Genomic DNA, 16,053 nt, shown 5'->3' with positions numbered 1-16,053 from the left:
GAACAAAGGCTATCAAAGTCAACAAACGTGACCCAGACGTCTTCGCTTCAACACACCCTGAGAACAGAACGGCCTGAGCGAGGCCGGCACTTGACTTCCCGCCCCAGCCCCCAGCGCAGTGAGCTCGCCAACCTCACGCTGCACCGCAGGGAGCGCTCGGCCTGCTCACCTGCCCGCCTTAGGCTGTGAGCGCGCTGAGGGCACAGCCGGTCTTCGGTCTGTACACCCCGCGCCCCTCAGACGCACACATAGCGCAGGTTGATCACTGTAGTTGAATGGATCCACGGGGCCTGCGGGAGCCTGCACCCCAGCAAGCCAGCCCCGCCCCCGCGCCAGCTCGGCCCCGCTGTGCCCTACCGCACCGGCCACCCTGTGCTGAGCCAGATGCTCCCCAAGGGCTGACCTCAAGTCAGTGGTGGGCGAGGCAAAGCTGTGTGTCCCCGTGGAGCTGTGGATCCAGCCTGGGCTAGGGGCTGGAGGTGGCGGTCTGACGCTGAGCCGGCAGAAACCCGGGGTGGAGGGCGGGGGCACGACAGAGAAGGAGGGCACCCTCGCAGATGCACGCAGCGTGGTCGGTTTGCTTCCATTGGCCTCTTCTTCCCAACACGCCGGTCTCGGGGCCTGGCCTGGACTCCAGGAGGCCTAACACACACTGGAGACTCTTTGCACCCGTGTGGTCCCAGGACCTGCAAAACTTCCACAATACAAAAAATTGGCTCCCAAACGCAAGAAGAAAACTGTGACCCATAAGTAAACGAATGTTTCGTGCACAAAGCACAGCACTGACTCCTGGAGTTCAGTGCAACTCCCACGTCCTCACATGGCATGTACACGGTGCCAGAGGGCGCTCAGAGTGCTTCCTAGGGGTCCGCGCATGCCGGCCCTCACAGCCCACACACTGAGGACTGATGCTCCGACCCTCGCGGAGCAGACGGGGAAGGGCAAGAGCGGGCATGTACCTTGGCCAGTGCCCACAGCCAGTGAGTGGCTGGGCCGGGATTTGAACCCCCGCTGTCTCGTTCTAGACTGTATGTTCTGGAGTCCAGATTCGATTTTATTTGACATGATCATGTATTTTGAAATTTCTTTCAAACTATCATCCAGCAAACATTAATTGAACAGTTACTACGTGTGGTCGCTGACCCGCATGGTAGAGACACTAGAGCAAAGGAGATGGCACCCCAGCCTCACAGAGGGCCCGCGGACAGCACACGGAAAGAGACAGGAGCACCTTCGACAGCACAGCACTGCGGAGGAAACAGAGCCCGGAGGGGCGCACAGTGTGCCGGGAGGACACCATGGGCACAAAGCCCCCAGGGCGCTCAGGGAAGTAGCTGGGTGGTGGTGGTGGCGTCTGAGCAGCAGGAAGCTGCAGGCGTGAGGGAATGAGCCACCCTGGGCACGTCTCAACAGGACTCTGGGAGGAGAGGAGCTGGCGCAGCTGCCTGGCACAGGGTGGGCAGAAAGGCCCCACAGCCACACTGGTGAGCCACACTCTGCCAGCACACTCGCTGGGCCCGGGCCGGTGGGCAGAGGCACAGGACGGGGCAGCAGGACCCACGAGCACAGCCCCTGCCTACCGCATGTGGGAACCTGTGCAGGGCTGGTTCGGGCGGTGGCAATGCTGAAACGTCATAGACCCACTCGTCCTGATTTCAATGTCAATGCCCTCCATACTGAGCCCCCCGCTGCCAGTGGGCAGTGGGTGCGCTCTTCGGCGGGTAGGCCTGCCGGCTCACGGTGCTGTCCCAGTCCTCTGTCTTCTTCCTGGCCCCTGCAGACGGGCCTTGGGATTTTCCGCTCTCACTGTAGAACTGTCTATTTCTCCGGTCAGTTCTGTCCACGTCTCCTTCACAGACTCCGACTCAGGGTGGCCCAGGTGCTGGAGGCCTCTGATCACCTGCTTTCGGGCAGTTTCTGCTCGTTTCTCCATGTTTCTGTGGAGGGACATGGCGTGGAGCTGCCCAGCCGCCCCAGTGAACACAGGTCTCCTTTGGACACACCGTCCCCCTGCGTCCAGTCAGACGCCCACAGTCATGAAAGGGAAGCGGGGCCTCCTGGGGACCGCAGGGCCCTCGAAAGGCAGACTGAAGGCACCGTGGGTGACCACCGCAACCCCACAGCACAAGCCTCGTGCCTGGTGCTCCAGGCAGGCCTCCTCCTTTATTTCCTACCTTGTTTTCAAAACTCTTCCTTCCTTCCCAACTCCCAAGTCACGTATTTTTGTTGAGGGTTTGGAAAATGTGGACAAGCACAGACTAAAAGGGTCTGCGGCCCCATCTCCCGGGGCTGGCCGCGGCTGGCCTTCCTCAGCTCCTGCCGAGTCTGGTTCGGGTGAGTGTTTTACCGGTGGCAGCTGCCCACTGCCGTCCCCTTAGTCACACTGTTATTCAGGGCCTGAATACCGGCACCTGCACCTGGGGCAGCCTCTTAGGTAATCTCATGCCCCGTGCTGACTCACCTGCGGTCTCCGCCCTCCGCGACTGTCCTTGCAACACCCTCAATGAGGCGGAAACCGGGGTCTGCTCTGTCGATGGGCATAAAGATATCTCAAGGCTGTGGGTTTCCACGTCTGCCATCGACGCCTGCCTTCCCATTTAGTAACCTTTGCCCTACTGAGTGGTTTTGAACTTTAGAAAGCAGCAAAATGCCTTATTTTAAAATAAAATCTTCCACGACACCCTGAAATGTGAAATAAACAAGAGCGAGCTCTCCCAGCTGAGGTCCATGATGGGGGGAGGGGCATCAGCTTGCGCACGGCCAGTCCCACCTGGCCTTCTCCACCCGCGCTGTGGTGCTGGCCCGCTGGGTGCAGGGACGTGCCCCGGGCTTGTTGGGAGAAAGCACGCACCGCCTTGCTGAGAAGGCCCTTGTGAGGTGCTCACCACCAACACTGCCATCAAAGTGAGGAACAAACCACTCTGGGTTCAGGCGAGCCACCCCGGGTGAGAACCCGGTCGCCACTCCCAGGACGGCGGGCAGGCCATCCCAGGGCGACCTCAGCAAGGCGAGGATCCCCGGGCCACTCCCCAGGCCCTGGAGGTGGACACACTGACGAAGGAGACAGCTTTTCCCAAGACCATGGAGCGAGAAACTTCGCTTGCACCTACATCCTCCCCCTGTTGGGTCTCCGTATTCCCTGAGGGAAAGAAGGGGGAAAACCCTCCTCTTAACAAAGCCCCCCCTTCCTTTAGCCATTTATTACAAGGCTGCCCGGAGCTTGCTGGCCCGTCTCCCCCACTTCCCTCTGGTCCCTCCGTGGGCCCCCCTCAAACAGTGTGCCACTCTTAGGCACTTGACCTTGCACTGCCTTCTCAACAGGCCAAGCACAGCCGGGACACCCTCACACCAGCCCCCCACGCCCGGGCCACGGGAGCTGACCGCTCTGACTGCTGGCTGTGTCACATCCAGACAGTTGGCCGGAACGAAAACACCTAATTTTTGCTGCTGCCAGTGGAGCGCCTGGTGGGCCACCTCCAGAAAATGGATCTACGACCAAGAAAACAACATCACTCTTCTCCTTTTGGTGAGTTGACTGGACACAGAAGCTCAAGGGCTGGGCCTGCTCAGCACAGACATCAGAAGAGAACTTTCCCTTCGCACTGGAAACAGGCGTGGCACTGGGCCTGTCCTGGGGGGCCAGCCAGGACAGTAAGGCAACCCCACTGTATGGTTTGATTCCACAGGTAGCGCCCTCCCGCCTCTCGTGGGGGTCACAGGTGGTCTCAGCACAGACTCTTAGGGAGGGGACACTTGCCAAATCATGAGACATTACATGGGCTCACATGCCACCCCTGTGCAACCTTGCATAGCTCAGTGGCTCCCCTAATTAGCTGCCAAAGACCAAACATTACCTAAGGGTAGACCAAACACCTGGACTGGGCTGGCCAGGTAACAAAACCAAGCCTTACAGCCACTGAGGCCTGCCTGCAGGCCTCGTTCACGTCAGGCGTTTCACAGCCTGTTCCGCTCCCACAGACTGACAGCAGTACACGGAGGGTGGGGACCTGCAGAGGCCAACACGGCGGGTGACAAGACTCACCACCCCCAACCTGCCGGGTCACACACAAGCGCCTTTCTGATCTTATCCATGAACAACACCGGTCTTTTCATCGCACGCGATAACAAGGCATGTAAAGCGTTCCCACCAGCATAGCGAGGACGGTGTGGGCTCAGATTCCCGACACCCGCTGTCACCAGGTGCTCCGCCTTACACGCCAGCCAAATTACACACCTGGGCTCCTTTGTTCTTAAAGTGGAGCCACACACACAAGGGAGACGTTACAGAAAAGTGGCGTGTGCATCGCCACGCTCAGGTCTTTTCGGGATCGAGACCCTTTTCCCAGGCTTCGGGGTGTGTCAGCTGGGAAAGCAGTTCCAGATCTTTCCAGAGTGACAGACGGAGAGTCTGTCACCACTGCGATCGCTCAGAAGGGGACAGCGCAGCCCGAAGCCCCTCGCCTGGACCAGGGACAGCCCCACAGGGAGGCGCGTGACATCCTTGGGACCAAGAGCCGCTCGCCAGCACCCTGTGATGGACAAGATCAACACTCTCTACCCGACAAATGAGCCTCGGCCATTCAGCGGCACTGACCTGTCCCCCGGGTGGCAGACGGTTTTAATGGGATGTACGTAAATGGGCTCGGATCTGTGGTGTTGTTTACTCACCCTCAGTCTAGTCTGTGTCTTTGCAGATACGCCTTTGCAGATCCCTTGCCGCTGGGCCACTAACCAGTTCAGCTATAATGGGAAGCATCCTGTCCCGGGAAGCTTCAGACAGGGGGAATGCAGTTCAGAGCATTTCACCCCAAACGATGCCACTCCGGCAGGTTGACTGTTCTGAGTTCAGTGCAATTTGAGAAACAGCAGGTGCACGGAGGGCCCACCGACCTCTCTTTTCTTTCCTGAAACGAAGAGATTAAGGTGCCCTCCTGGACCAGGCGGAAGGGAAACGTTTCCATCAGCAGGGATGAGGCATCAGGATGAGAAATCGTCCCAAGCCAACCTTGTGAGACAAACCCTTATCTCCTTCCACAATTTACCACCACAGGAAGCCCTGGGTCTCCTTTGCTCATCATGTAAAAGGTATAAAAGCTCTCTGCTCTGGTCACCTCTCCAGGTCTCGGTTCTCCTGTGCACGTAAAAGGTGAATAAACTTGTATGCTCTTCAGTTAAACTGTGTAATGCTGCTTTAACTCTGGGGAACCACACAGGGAAGAGAGGTTTTTGCTCGCCACGCACTGTCTTTCTGGACACACTCTGACCTTGCTGGGGTCACACTGCAGACCCCGGGATTACTCTTAAGTTCATGCCCACGAGGAATGTGCAAAATTCTGTCCTCTGCTCCTTAGAAGCTCGCGCCGGCTAGGATGACTGGCACCTCATTATTAAATCCCAAAACAAGTGTAACATGCCAGGGAAGGTACAAGACCCAGCCTTCTGACACCCTGGCACAACGATGCTAGGGGAACTCGGGACCTGGAAGGAGAGGCGCCCGGGGCGTGAAGGGTGAAGCCGTCCCCGCCGGAAAGGGAGAGATGGTGACTTCCGGTCCCGCCAGAGTACTTCTTCCAGAGAAACCTGAGAGGCCAGCTTTCCGACTGGAGGCCGCAGGCGGAGGGGCGGGCCCGGCTTTTCGGCTGTGGGTGCCGGCCGCCCCGCCCGTGGAGCTGCGCGCCGGCTGTCGCGGAGACGGGGCAGGAGGCGGTGTCTGCGCGCCTGGCGGGCTCATCCCACTTCCGGGGCGGGGCTGGCCGCTGCGCATGCGTAGGCGGTGGCCCCGGTCTGCTCTCAGGCTGCGGGAAGGCGGAAGTGCACGACCTGCAAGGTTTCAGTCTGCCCGGCCTGTGGCGCGGCGGGTGCGCGATGGACGGGCGCGCGGCGGCGGGAGGCGACCCGGACGGGCCCCGGGAGCGGCGAGACCCGGGCGACGCGGCGAGGCCGCAGCAGAACCACCAGGCGCGGCCTCAGTCCGCGGTGGACCGGCTGCCCAAGCACTCGTACTGGCTGGACCTCTGGCTGTTCGTGCTGGTGGACCTGGTGCTGTTCCTGTTCGTGTACCTGTGGCCGTGGTGAGAGCTGCGAGCGCGGGGCGGCGGGGACCCGGGCTGCACAGAGCAGGCGCTTCCCGGGCACCTGGGCGGGGCTCCTGGAACAGGTGTGCGGGAAGCCGGGCTTCCTGCCTCTGTCGGATGTTTTGGAATGGGACAGCCGGGTTTGTGCTCCTCGCTGCCCGGAGACAGACAGGTGACTAGCCTCTTGGAGCTTTTGTCATTACCACGGGGGACCCGGGTAGCCAGGTAGCGAGGACTGCAGTAACTTATCCGCAGGTGTCTCAGGCTCCAGCTGTGATTTCCCAGGGTTGCCATTTCAGTGGACGTAGCTTAAACCTGGGGCGCGGACTCCCCGTTTGCACCTACCCACCCGCCCCGAACAGCAGCGTACTCATCGCGCAGCTCTGTACGTTCCACTCGCAAATCCGTGCTCCCCGCTCTCATTGCCACGCACTCGAGACAGTTCTCGCAGCAGAAAAGAGCCAGGGCCTCAGGAGGCAGCCTGAGGGACGCCGGGCCCGGGCAAACTAGGGGACAGGTGGGGACAAGTGGGGAGAGAGGCAGGGAGCCACGGAGGAGCCTGTGGAAGAAAAGCTCTCGGCTCATTAGACAGGAAAAGGCTCCTTGGGCTTTGGAATGGATCACTCCTGCGAACTGGCACTCTTGATGCGCAGTTGCGTCCTCTCTCCCCACCTTTGCCCAAGTCTTGGCACAGATTTGAGTATAAGCTCCTGAGAGCCCCTTTGTCTGACTTCTTGGATCCGTGCCAGGTTAGGAGGTAGAGGGGTGAGTGGGCCGAATGGAAGACTTGGGTATTTGTAAAGGGAGTTTCCACGCTTCTCTACCTCCACGCTTCTCTACCTCCACTCGTTTTTGTAGAGATACCTCAAATATAGTGGGGGGGGGGGTTGTTTTTTCTTTAATTACCTGAATTTTCTGCTCTGGGTAGAAAACACAAGGCTTTCGATTAATAGTTCAGGCTATTTTTTGCTCTTATCAGTATGTCTGTCATTAGGCAAGTGACTAAGACAGGCGATTTCAGAAGTTGGTATGAAGTATTATTATGGAAAAAAGGAAACACTGTTGACAAATACTTATTTTTTTCAGATGGATTGCCTGACATCCACATTAAGATGTTGGGTCCTGGACTGGATTCTGAAAATGACTACACTTCTTGAACGAAGAAGACAGGATTGTGCAACAGAATTTCAAACTCTAAGGGACCTTCCTCTTGTCTTACACATTCGTTACTCGTTCGGGGACTCTATTAAATGGGTAATGAATGATTCATAGCTAAGTTCTTAAAACCAGACTCTGATTCATGTTTTAAAACTTTTCAAGCATCTGATGGCTCTACAGAAGCTTAATTAAAATATTTATACAGAAAGGTTTAGTGTATTCATTAAAAGCTACAGTAATGTCTTTTAACACTTTAAGGGTTGGCCAGGGTTTAGCATGATACAAATAACCTGGTGAATTAATAAGGTGAAGTATCTCAGAATAAGTAACTCAGAAGCGAGGGAAGGGTTCTGAGGAAAGCTGGAAGCTGTACGGAAGATGCAGTCCACGAAGCATTGGCCCTACCTGGGCCTCGGGCACGTCTGCTGGCCGAGGTGGTCTTCGGGAAGGTGGGCGGTGCCCGACGTTGGACGGCCGGAGCACAGGTCTGCCCACCCCGCTTCCCCCTCTTCCTTTTAAGCTCTTGAACTCCCTGAAATAGGATGGTGTGTTTCAAAGCCATTTTTTATTATTAGGGTTACATTAACAATGCTTATGACCAAAACATGTTTATTTTTATAATTTCTGTAACTTAAGTGTGGTATTTCAGCAAAGTCAGCATACTTACTCATTCAGCAAATATTTAAGCTCTTAGTATGGGCTGGGTCCAGCACTCAGGGTCACAGTGAAACCTGGGACTGATTCTGGAGGACTCTTATCTGCCTACTACAAGCTGACTGAAGGCGGGCGCCCCCAGAGGAACGGAGCTGGGGGTCCCCGACGCTGTGTGAACTGCTGTCGTGCAGCCTGCTGGTAACTGTGGTGTCCAGTACGTGCTCCCTGTAGAGCTAAGCGAGGTCTCACTTGCACTCGAGCTTGCACTTGAGGTGGTGGCAGGGCTAACTGTTCTCAGATGGCTTGATGTCAAGTAGCACACACAGACTCACAGTCACGCCACCTTTCTGAGCCTCAGATCTGCCCACGACCACAAGGGTGGGAGTTCTGAGCATTTCTAGTGCAGGGAAGGTGGCGGACCTCCGGGCTGGGGTGTCCCTATACATGGCCCATAAAACTGGCGGCGTGTGAGGGCGGGTCTGTCCTCCAGATGCCGAACAGGAAATCGCTACCCACCAAATTGCCACCTTGGGCCCAGTGGCTGCCGCAGTCCCCGCCTGACACCCTGCCAGCTCTTACCTTTCCGCACTGATGAACTGAGGAGAGGTGACAGACTTGCTGTGACACAAAGATACCAGAAGAATGCACAGCAATGTGATTTTAGCCTGGTAAATGTCACGGAAGCAAAATGGCTGTTTTAGTCACCATTTGAAATGAACTGGCTGATTAGGAACTGTGAGGAAGCCTGTAGAGTCTGTTAACCTGAAAATGTTAGGACGTAAAGTGCGACATGCGCCTAGTCCCTCGGTGGCATGGGACAGCATTCAGAGTCCCCAGGGTATTTAGGGTCAGTGCGGCATGTGGTGTAGAGAATGCTGAGGGATAAAGGTCCTCAAACTATGGCCAATGGGCCAACTGCCTCTTTTTAAAAGTCCTGCGAGCAAAGTATTATTTTTACATCTTAAAATGACTGAAAAGAATCAAGACAACTCCGACAGGTAAAAATTGTACGCGGCCTCAGTTTCAGGGTCGGAGTTCCGTGAGACCTGCGTCTGTCCCGCAGCACTCCAGGGAGCTGTCGGGGACGCTGTGACCTACAGGCCTCCTCTGCTCACTCTCTCGCCCTCACAGAGGCTCGGCCAGCTCCTGCGGGAGCCCTGCCCTGGGCTCCACTGGGAAAAGGCTGCATGGTCAGACACAGTCCCCGCACCCCCGGACTTTCGACTGACAACATTTCTCTTAAAATGCATAATCCCCATGGTGGGGGGGAGGAAGCCACAGGTCATGAATGCCAAGGAAAGTCCAACCGTATCAACTTAAAGATCAGTTTATCAAAAAAAAAAAAAAAAAAAGTCTTGAACCAGAGAAACTGATTTCACATGAAAACAGAATATTTGGAAGACTAGTACAATATTTGGAACATTATAATTGGTTGCATTATTTCAAAAATTATCACAATAAGCTTGTAACCAGAAGAAAAAGCCTGTAACAATAAATAGGCGCCCTGAAACTAACGAGTTTCCATGTGAATTGTTAGTTACCAAGTATGCATTCGAACTGTAGCTGGAGTGTCGAAGCAACATAGAAGCGAATGGCCGGTTTCTAGTTTGTTAGTGCTACAACGTGAGTCAGGAGGCTCCGACCTGACAGCACTTCCACAAGAGCCCAAATAGGCCATTTCTAGTCGACGCCTGCAACTCGGTTGTGGGCTGAAAATGCAAATCTATGAGGTTGCTGTTAAACATCAGCAATTATTTAACTAGTCCAAATAATACATTTCAACTGGACAGCTTGACAAAACAAAATAGAAAACAAAACAAAACAAAAAAAAAACATTTCAAAAGCTATTAAAAATACCTGAAGCCCATTTTCTAGTATTTTACAATGTTATAAAAGCAGTATTTATGTACACTGATATTTCAAATACAATTTTACAAAGTTTACAGTATTTACAAATGTTTCATACTAAAAGTTATGTTAAAAAATAAGCTCTCTTAAAAGATAAAATTTAATCTGGTTGATATTCAAGTATTTCTAAATTCAGAGAAAGTGATTAACACGGCTGTAGTTAGAAAAGGCTATTTAAACCTTCTCTTGGTGGAAGGTAACTTTGCCCAAGATTTGGGGCCTGTGTGAATTTAGACTTTTATAAGCAATTCCTTTCTACTGGTCTAGAAGTATGTTTAGTCATTTACGTTTTGGAATATTTTAACAATATATGGAACTGGCCAAAACATTAAGTTCAGTAACTTGTTTATACAATTATCAAGTTATATCTATAGACTTCATCCACTGATGAACGCAAGGAGAATTTAACTCTGTAATTCTTAGTTCTCTGGAGGGGGCAATACCAAACCCAGGTATTAAACTAACCCAGGTTAGTTTACCAGGTCACTGCCAGACAAAACGACAACAAACCAAACGAGGCAACTGAAGTAACACTTTCGCCCGTGGCAGGTCATCATCCTATCAGGAAATCCCTCTGTTTTATTTAAAAGTAAAGCCCTCCGTGCCTGTGAGAGTAAAATGGCATTTCATTAACACTAAACGCTCTCATGAGAGGCAGAGATTTTGTCTGGAAACCCAGGAAGGTTTCCAAATTCCAGACGGAAAACCCATGTGGCGGGCTGCCCCCTGTGGCAGGGGAGGGGCTGGCAGGGAGAAGCAGGCGCCACAGCGGGACTCCCAGGCGCAGGGCAGCAGTTAACCCCAAACACTGGGCATCGGCCGCCCAAAGTAAACCAGACCGAAGTGAAAACCGTTCACAGTTCACTCAGAATTAGAAAACTGTAACATGATAAATAAATAGACTAAAGCACTTTAACCACCTGCAGTGTACCTGGCTGAAGTACCCTGTGTGGACTCACAGAACAGTCAAGGCCTCATTTTTGTTGACTAGGCATTCCAAAGATGGATGTTCTGGGAGCAAAATTAAGCATCTTCTGTTCAGAGCTTGAGAGAGGAATTTAAAATTTCTTTATCATTAAGGCCGTTCCCCCCAAATGCGATCCGCCCCATGGCCGCTGTTTGCTAAGACGCGCTAACTATGTGTGGCCCACTGCCACACACATCGGGAAGCACCAGGCCAGGCCTTCTTCGGGCTCTGCAGGGGACAGCGCTGCTTCCCGCAGCAAAGCCCGCTCTGACCACATGCAGGTGGCTGTCTTCCCACCTACACGCACGGGTGCTGGTCCGTGTAACCCTTAGGGGGCTACTAACCACAGAATGAAGGGGCAACTTCCATTCTCTTTCTCCTGCAGCGGATAGCCAGCGACCGCGCACGCCCTGGCTAGGCTGAAGGGTTCAGCTTCTCAAGGCATGTCAGGACTACGCAAAGGGGTTTCTAGAACACCCAGTAAGCTGGTTGTCCCAAAATGAAAACAGACAACGCTAAAGGGACTGGTAACTCTGTCAAACTGCGTGGTATGCACTGCCTTTCCCACTGGGCTTGGTCGGTCCGTTCCTGTGCCGCCCTAAGGGCCCGAGAGCGTCCTCACTGGTCCCCGGCTGCAGGGCAGCCCAGGTTTCCCTCTCTGCTCGGTGGGGCGGTGCGCCCCGGGACAGTCGGCAGCGGGGCTCCCAGGCCTCCTCCCGGAGCCGCTGCAGCCTCGCTGTAGGAGCCCCAGTGCTCCGGGAGGCAGAGCTTGGGCCGCTGGTGGTACTTCAGTCGGTAGGTGTCGGTCATGCAGCTGTCCACAGAGAAATAGGTGGTCAGTGACACGGGCTCGCTCGCGCAGGTGGCCCCAGCAGCCACTCCTGGTTGGCACCGCATGGGGACAGGCGGCCCCACGTTGGCCTGGGCACCACCAGCTGCAGGGCTGGATGGGCGGCCCTGTGCAGCACCCACAGGTCCTGAGGGTCTGCCGCCCCTCGTGCACGTCCGCACTTCGGAGCCCAGCTCCGGGGTCAGGCCCACACCAGGCTGCGGGGGACCAGAAGGGTGGGCTCTGCAGGGCTCGGGAAGTCTGGCCTCGTCCTTCTCCGACGGTGGCATGCTGGGGACCGCGTACTTTTTTGGTGGCAGAGGGGGCGGTGAATTCTGATAGAGGAGCTTTGGCATCAGAGCAGTGTCAGGCCTGAAAGCAACCAGGACGCCATGGTCCCCATGGGCAGGGCCTTCTGAGGGACAAGACTCCCAGGGACACAGCACCACGGGACAAGGCTGCAGTGCAGTGGGCGGTGGGGCAAGGGTCGCAGCGTCCGCCTTCAGCCCAGCAGTGGTCCTCCTGGGTGGGACAGGGGCATCACCCCTTCTCCTCCCCGAAGCAGGAAGGTTGTCAGTGGGAGAGAGGAAGCCTGTCCCCTGGGAGTCCCCTTCGCTCAGCCGCCCAGCGCCAGCGCCTGCGCCTGCGCCTGCGCCACTGCCGTCCAGCTGCTGCTGCTCCTCCAGGCGGGTAGCGAGCTCCCGGGCCACGTGGGCCTTGCGGGTCTGCGGGCTGGAGCACGGGGGTAGCTTCCCGCTGGCATCCCGCACTGGGGACCTGGAATGTGGGAGCAGATGGAGCTATATCACGACACGCAAACACGCAAAACCGCGGGAAAGGCGAACACCCGCCCTCAATTTACCCCGGGTCACAGCCCACACGCTTTTGTAGCACAGCAGAAACGGGGGATGTCTGAAACCGTCTCCATTTTACACTCTCTGCCTCTGAAACCTTTCTGGCAGGATACACAGACGCTTGCCCGAAACACCTGTCTAACATCAAATTTCTGATAACTGGAAGTGTGATTAAAAAACTAATTTCCATTTACAAACCCTGAAATTCCACTTACGTGTGATACACTGTAGCACAGACTTAGAAAGATGCCATAAGCAAACACTTCAACCCCCTAAACACTTCCCAACGGACAGAGTGAAGTGCGCTCAGAGAGGCCTTTAACTCTGACACGTGAGGACAGCACAACTTAAAGTAACCCAGTTATTCGAGGCCACCTCCATTCGGGTAGCAATTGACTCTGAAACTGAAGACAAACAGTATCACACCGCAGGTTATTTTCCCCCGCTGACTGTTTTTATCAGTGAGTCGCACGGCCTCACTTGGAGCAGGAGAACAGGAGGTGAAGCTGTGCTAGGTGGGCAAGAGCTATGTTTAGATTTCAGCTCTGCTGCTTTGGGCAAATTACCTGACCTAAGCCCCCACCTTTCTTTTTGTAAAACACCGTCTGCTGCGTAAGAACGCGGTGAGGCCCTCGGGCCTGCCTCCCGCAAGTGGCCCGGGGCCACACAGGCACCCAGATACCACAGACCCACTGCTCAGGGGGTAGCATGTACTTACGCCTTTCTGGTAAATGAAGAGTCCCCCCCATACATGCATTTAAGGACAAAGATTCTAGTATTTCCACATATCGGTTACCAGCACTTCAGTTACCTTTTCCCCGAAGGGTTTTTTATCTGTAGATGTGATTCTGGGCACACCTCCTGGGATTTACAGCCTACCTCCAAGTTCTTGAATTCCTTTCTGAAGCCTAAGGGAGCGAGGGAGAAAAACAAAATTATTTAAATGCTTCCAATTAACAAACAAAAACTAATTCTGCAAGACTCAGCTCAAATAAAACCTCTTTACTGAGGCTTTACACAGAACGAGAGGCTGTTTCCCCAACTGGTTACCACTTGAAAGTGCCAGCAATGCCCAAATAATGCTGCCCCCGCCACCGGAGGGGGGGCAGTGTCCGGACCCCTGCTGTGCGGGCCCCGCTGTGAGGAGGCAGAAGTGGTGGAGGCCCTGCTCTGAGGACGGCTGGCCTGGGCAGGTTTGGAGTCACTGCCGATGGGCTGGGAGCTCCAAGGAAGCCCCTCAACCCTTCCCCTCTAGCTTCCCCACGAGAGCAACGAGACAGCAGTGTCGATTTCACCCACCTCCAGGAAGGCTAGGAGCGCCCATCGCCTGAACTGTCACCTGAACTGAAATGAGTGGGAACGCCAGTGTGACAGGTGAGCCGTTATACCCCCACCAGTAACCAGCTGCTGTTTCCTGGCTGCTGACTGAAGTTGTAAGCCGGTAATAATTATTTTATTTAATCCCTAAATTGAACAGCATTTTTACCCAAAAAGATGACAGACCTGTTTACTCAGACTTGGTAATTCGGCAGAAACTTTCCTGAAAATGAGAGCAGTGAACACGCCACCCCGAGAGGACAGCCGGCCGTGTTTACCGCCGGTGATGGGACTCCAGCCTCTAGGCGAAAGTAAGAATTTCGGAAAACTTGTACCCACCACCACAAGTTTTGCAGCTTCCTAAGAATTACAAAGACTTTTGCTAGTATCTGTGGTGACATTAACAAACGTGGTTTTAAGAAAACATACAATGCAAGTACCCACAACTGAGGGTACAGGGGTGTCACAAAATCACCCACGGCCAAAGCCAGTCATTCTTTAACAGAATAAATAAATTTTTTAAACTTCAGGTGTGAATGCTGAGTGCAGCAAATGTTGGTAGACATAACTGAAAACAAAAGGTCTTTGGGGTCGTATCTTCAACAGCACAGTGATCTGAGGTCAGCAGATCCCCGTTCTCACTGACGGACACCCAGCTGTCTCTCCAAACTCTGCCTCGGCAAGTCTGTGAGACTATCCCCTTCCCGTTCCCCAGGAAGGTAGGTGGCCGGGCGCTGCACACACTGGAAGGTGACAGCAATCATAGTGAGCCGGGGCTGTGCCCCACCCGGAGGTCCCCGTGCCAGTGCCACTAACATCCAAGGTCACCAGACAGCATTTCCGCCTGACGCAGTGAGGCCACTGGTTTGAACATCAGTCACGTGGTACGCCTCCACAAGCCGATGCCCACAGAGGATAGCACCTACGGCATGAGCCTGCATTTTCGGGTGACTGCCCCCACTCTGTCCAATGCTGGCACATCTTTCTGTGCCCCCCGATTTCAGACGGCCTGGTCGTCCTGTTCATTCATCTCAGTTCCCTCACATTCTCACGCGACCTGACCGACGACCCAAGACTAAAGAAAACACCATCAAAGGTTTTAAAGCAGTGACCTTATCTTTTAAACAACAATAGGGAACTCCATCGCAGATACCCTTTTCATCCCTAAATTGATCCTCCGGGTATGTCTTTAAAAACTACCCCGTCACTCTAAATTCAAGTGGAATCACAGTCGATCAAAACACCTAAGTATTACCCAACCAAAAAGGCCTGTGTTTGATTTTGACCAGGCTCCGCAAATCAAAACTTGAAGCAATTTCCAAGTCAGCCCCGTGTAACACACACAGTACAACACCATCTGTGTGCTGTTGCTCACGTAGCAACAGTCGAAACTGAAGGCAGCGGCGTGAGGGAACCGCGCTGTTTCAGGTGAGCTCTCCTCCCACACAGCCAGGGAGCTCCTCTGTGCTGCGGCTCCCCACACACAAGACTCCCTGCAGAGAGTCTGCAGGGCCAAAAACAACCGCAGGGAAAACACACTCTTCTCCTTCATTGTGCCACCCCCAGCCCGTCCACGCTGCCCCCTGCCCAGGGACCCAGGACCAGGTAAGTGTACACCGAGACTAAGGTTGTTCTCCTTAGCCTTCCCCACCGGCTCCAGGTCTCTCCAGGGCCGTGCTAACCTGACCTTGCAGACAAGAGGCAGCAGAATGCATCCCAGGGTCTTGGGTGCTTGTAAGCCTGACGTACTGCCTGAGGCTAGAAAATCAAGCCCCTCTCTTGACAGTTATTTTATGATTTAAAAAAAAAAGTACTGTCAAAAAGAACCTCGATAATTTTTCCATCTTTACTGAAAATTTTGTAAGTTTTAGTTGCATTATAATTTCCAACCCACTCTGATTTTAACTTCAGAATGTTTTTTTAACTTATTAATTTCAAGTTTACTACACTCAAACTCTATAAAAAACACATCCTTCCAGCATGTTCTACTTTTGTGAGAGCATCCACCCAGCGGGCAGCAGGGGGCAGCAGCGGCCTGGTAGCTACATCTGCAACTTCAGCATCACCAGGGCAGGCACTCGGCCAAGGGGCCTGACTGCAGAATTCCAACCAACTTAAAAATAGACCTGTTATTTTTCTCTTCTGCTGACACAGACATCCATGTGTCTTTACTGGGAGTTCTGGCTCCGGGTTCTTTGCAAGTCTAAAACGGGCCGATTTCAACACCTGGCTCAGAGGTACTGCAATGTCAGACAAGAAGCTTTAATGAATAATGATGCTAATTTTGATTCT

At 54.0% G+C, this 16,053-nt stretch overlaps 1 protein-coding gene and 1 long non-coding RNA gene across 5 annotated transcripts in view; both read right to left on the bottom strand.

Moving 5' to 3' along the window:
* Positions 1–6,062, bottom strand: part of LOC123480625 (uncharacterized) — a 140,105-nt gene extending 134,043 nt beyond the window's left edge. For 2 of the 3 annotated variants that reach the window (XR_006656710.3, XR_006656711.3), the window contains exon 1: positions 4,669–6,062. This is a non-coding gene — a long non-coding RNA (uncharacterized lncRNA). Of the gene's footprint in view, positions 1–403; positions 695–4,668 lie in introns of all 3 variants that reach the window. The other variant, XR_006656712.3, reaches the window with a different exon arrangement.
* Positions 6,063–7,555: 1,493 nt separating this feature from the next.
* The window catches only part of USP53 (ubiquitin specific peptidase 53), a 38,744-nt gene continuing 30,246 nt past the window's right edge, over positions 7,556–16,053 (bottom strand). Inside the window, exons 16-17 of one of the 2 annotated variants that reach the window (XM_053911093.2) lie at positions 13,256–13,352; positions 7,556–12,367 (exon numbers count right to left, since the gene is read on the bottom strand). In XM_053911093.2, the coding sequence (XP_053767068.1) occupies positions 11,380–12,367; positions 13,256–13,352 (1,085 nt within the window). In that variant the 3' untranslated portion in view covers positions 7,556–11,379. The remainder of the gene's footprint in view (positions 12,368–13,255; positions 13,353–16,053) is intronic. The other variant, XM_053911092.2, reaches the window with a different exon arrangement.

The sequence above is a fragment of the Desmodus rotundus genome, chromosome 9 (genome assembly GCF_022682495.2).
Source record: "Desmodus rotundus isolate HL8 chromosome 9, HLdesRot8A.1, whole genome shotgun sequence".
Taxonomy (NCBI): Eukaryota; Metazoa; Chordata; class Mammalia; order Chiroptera; family Phyllostomidae; genus Desmodus; species Desmodus rotundus.
This window is presented reverse-complemented; position numbering and strand designations above follow the sequence as displayed.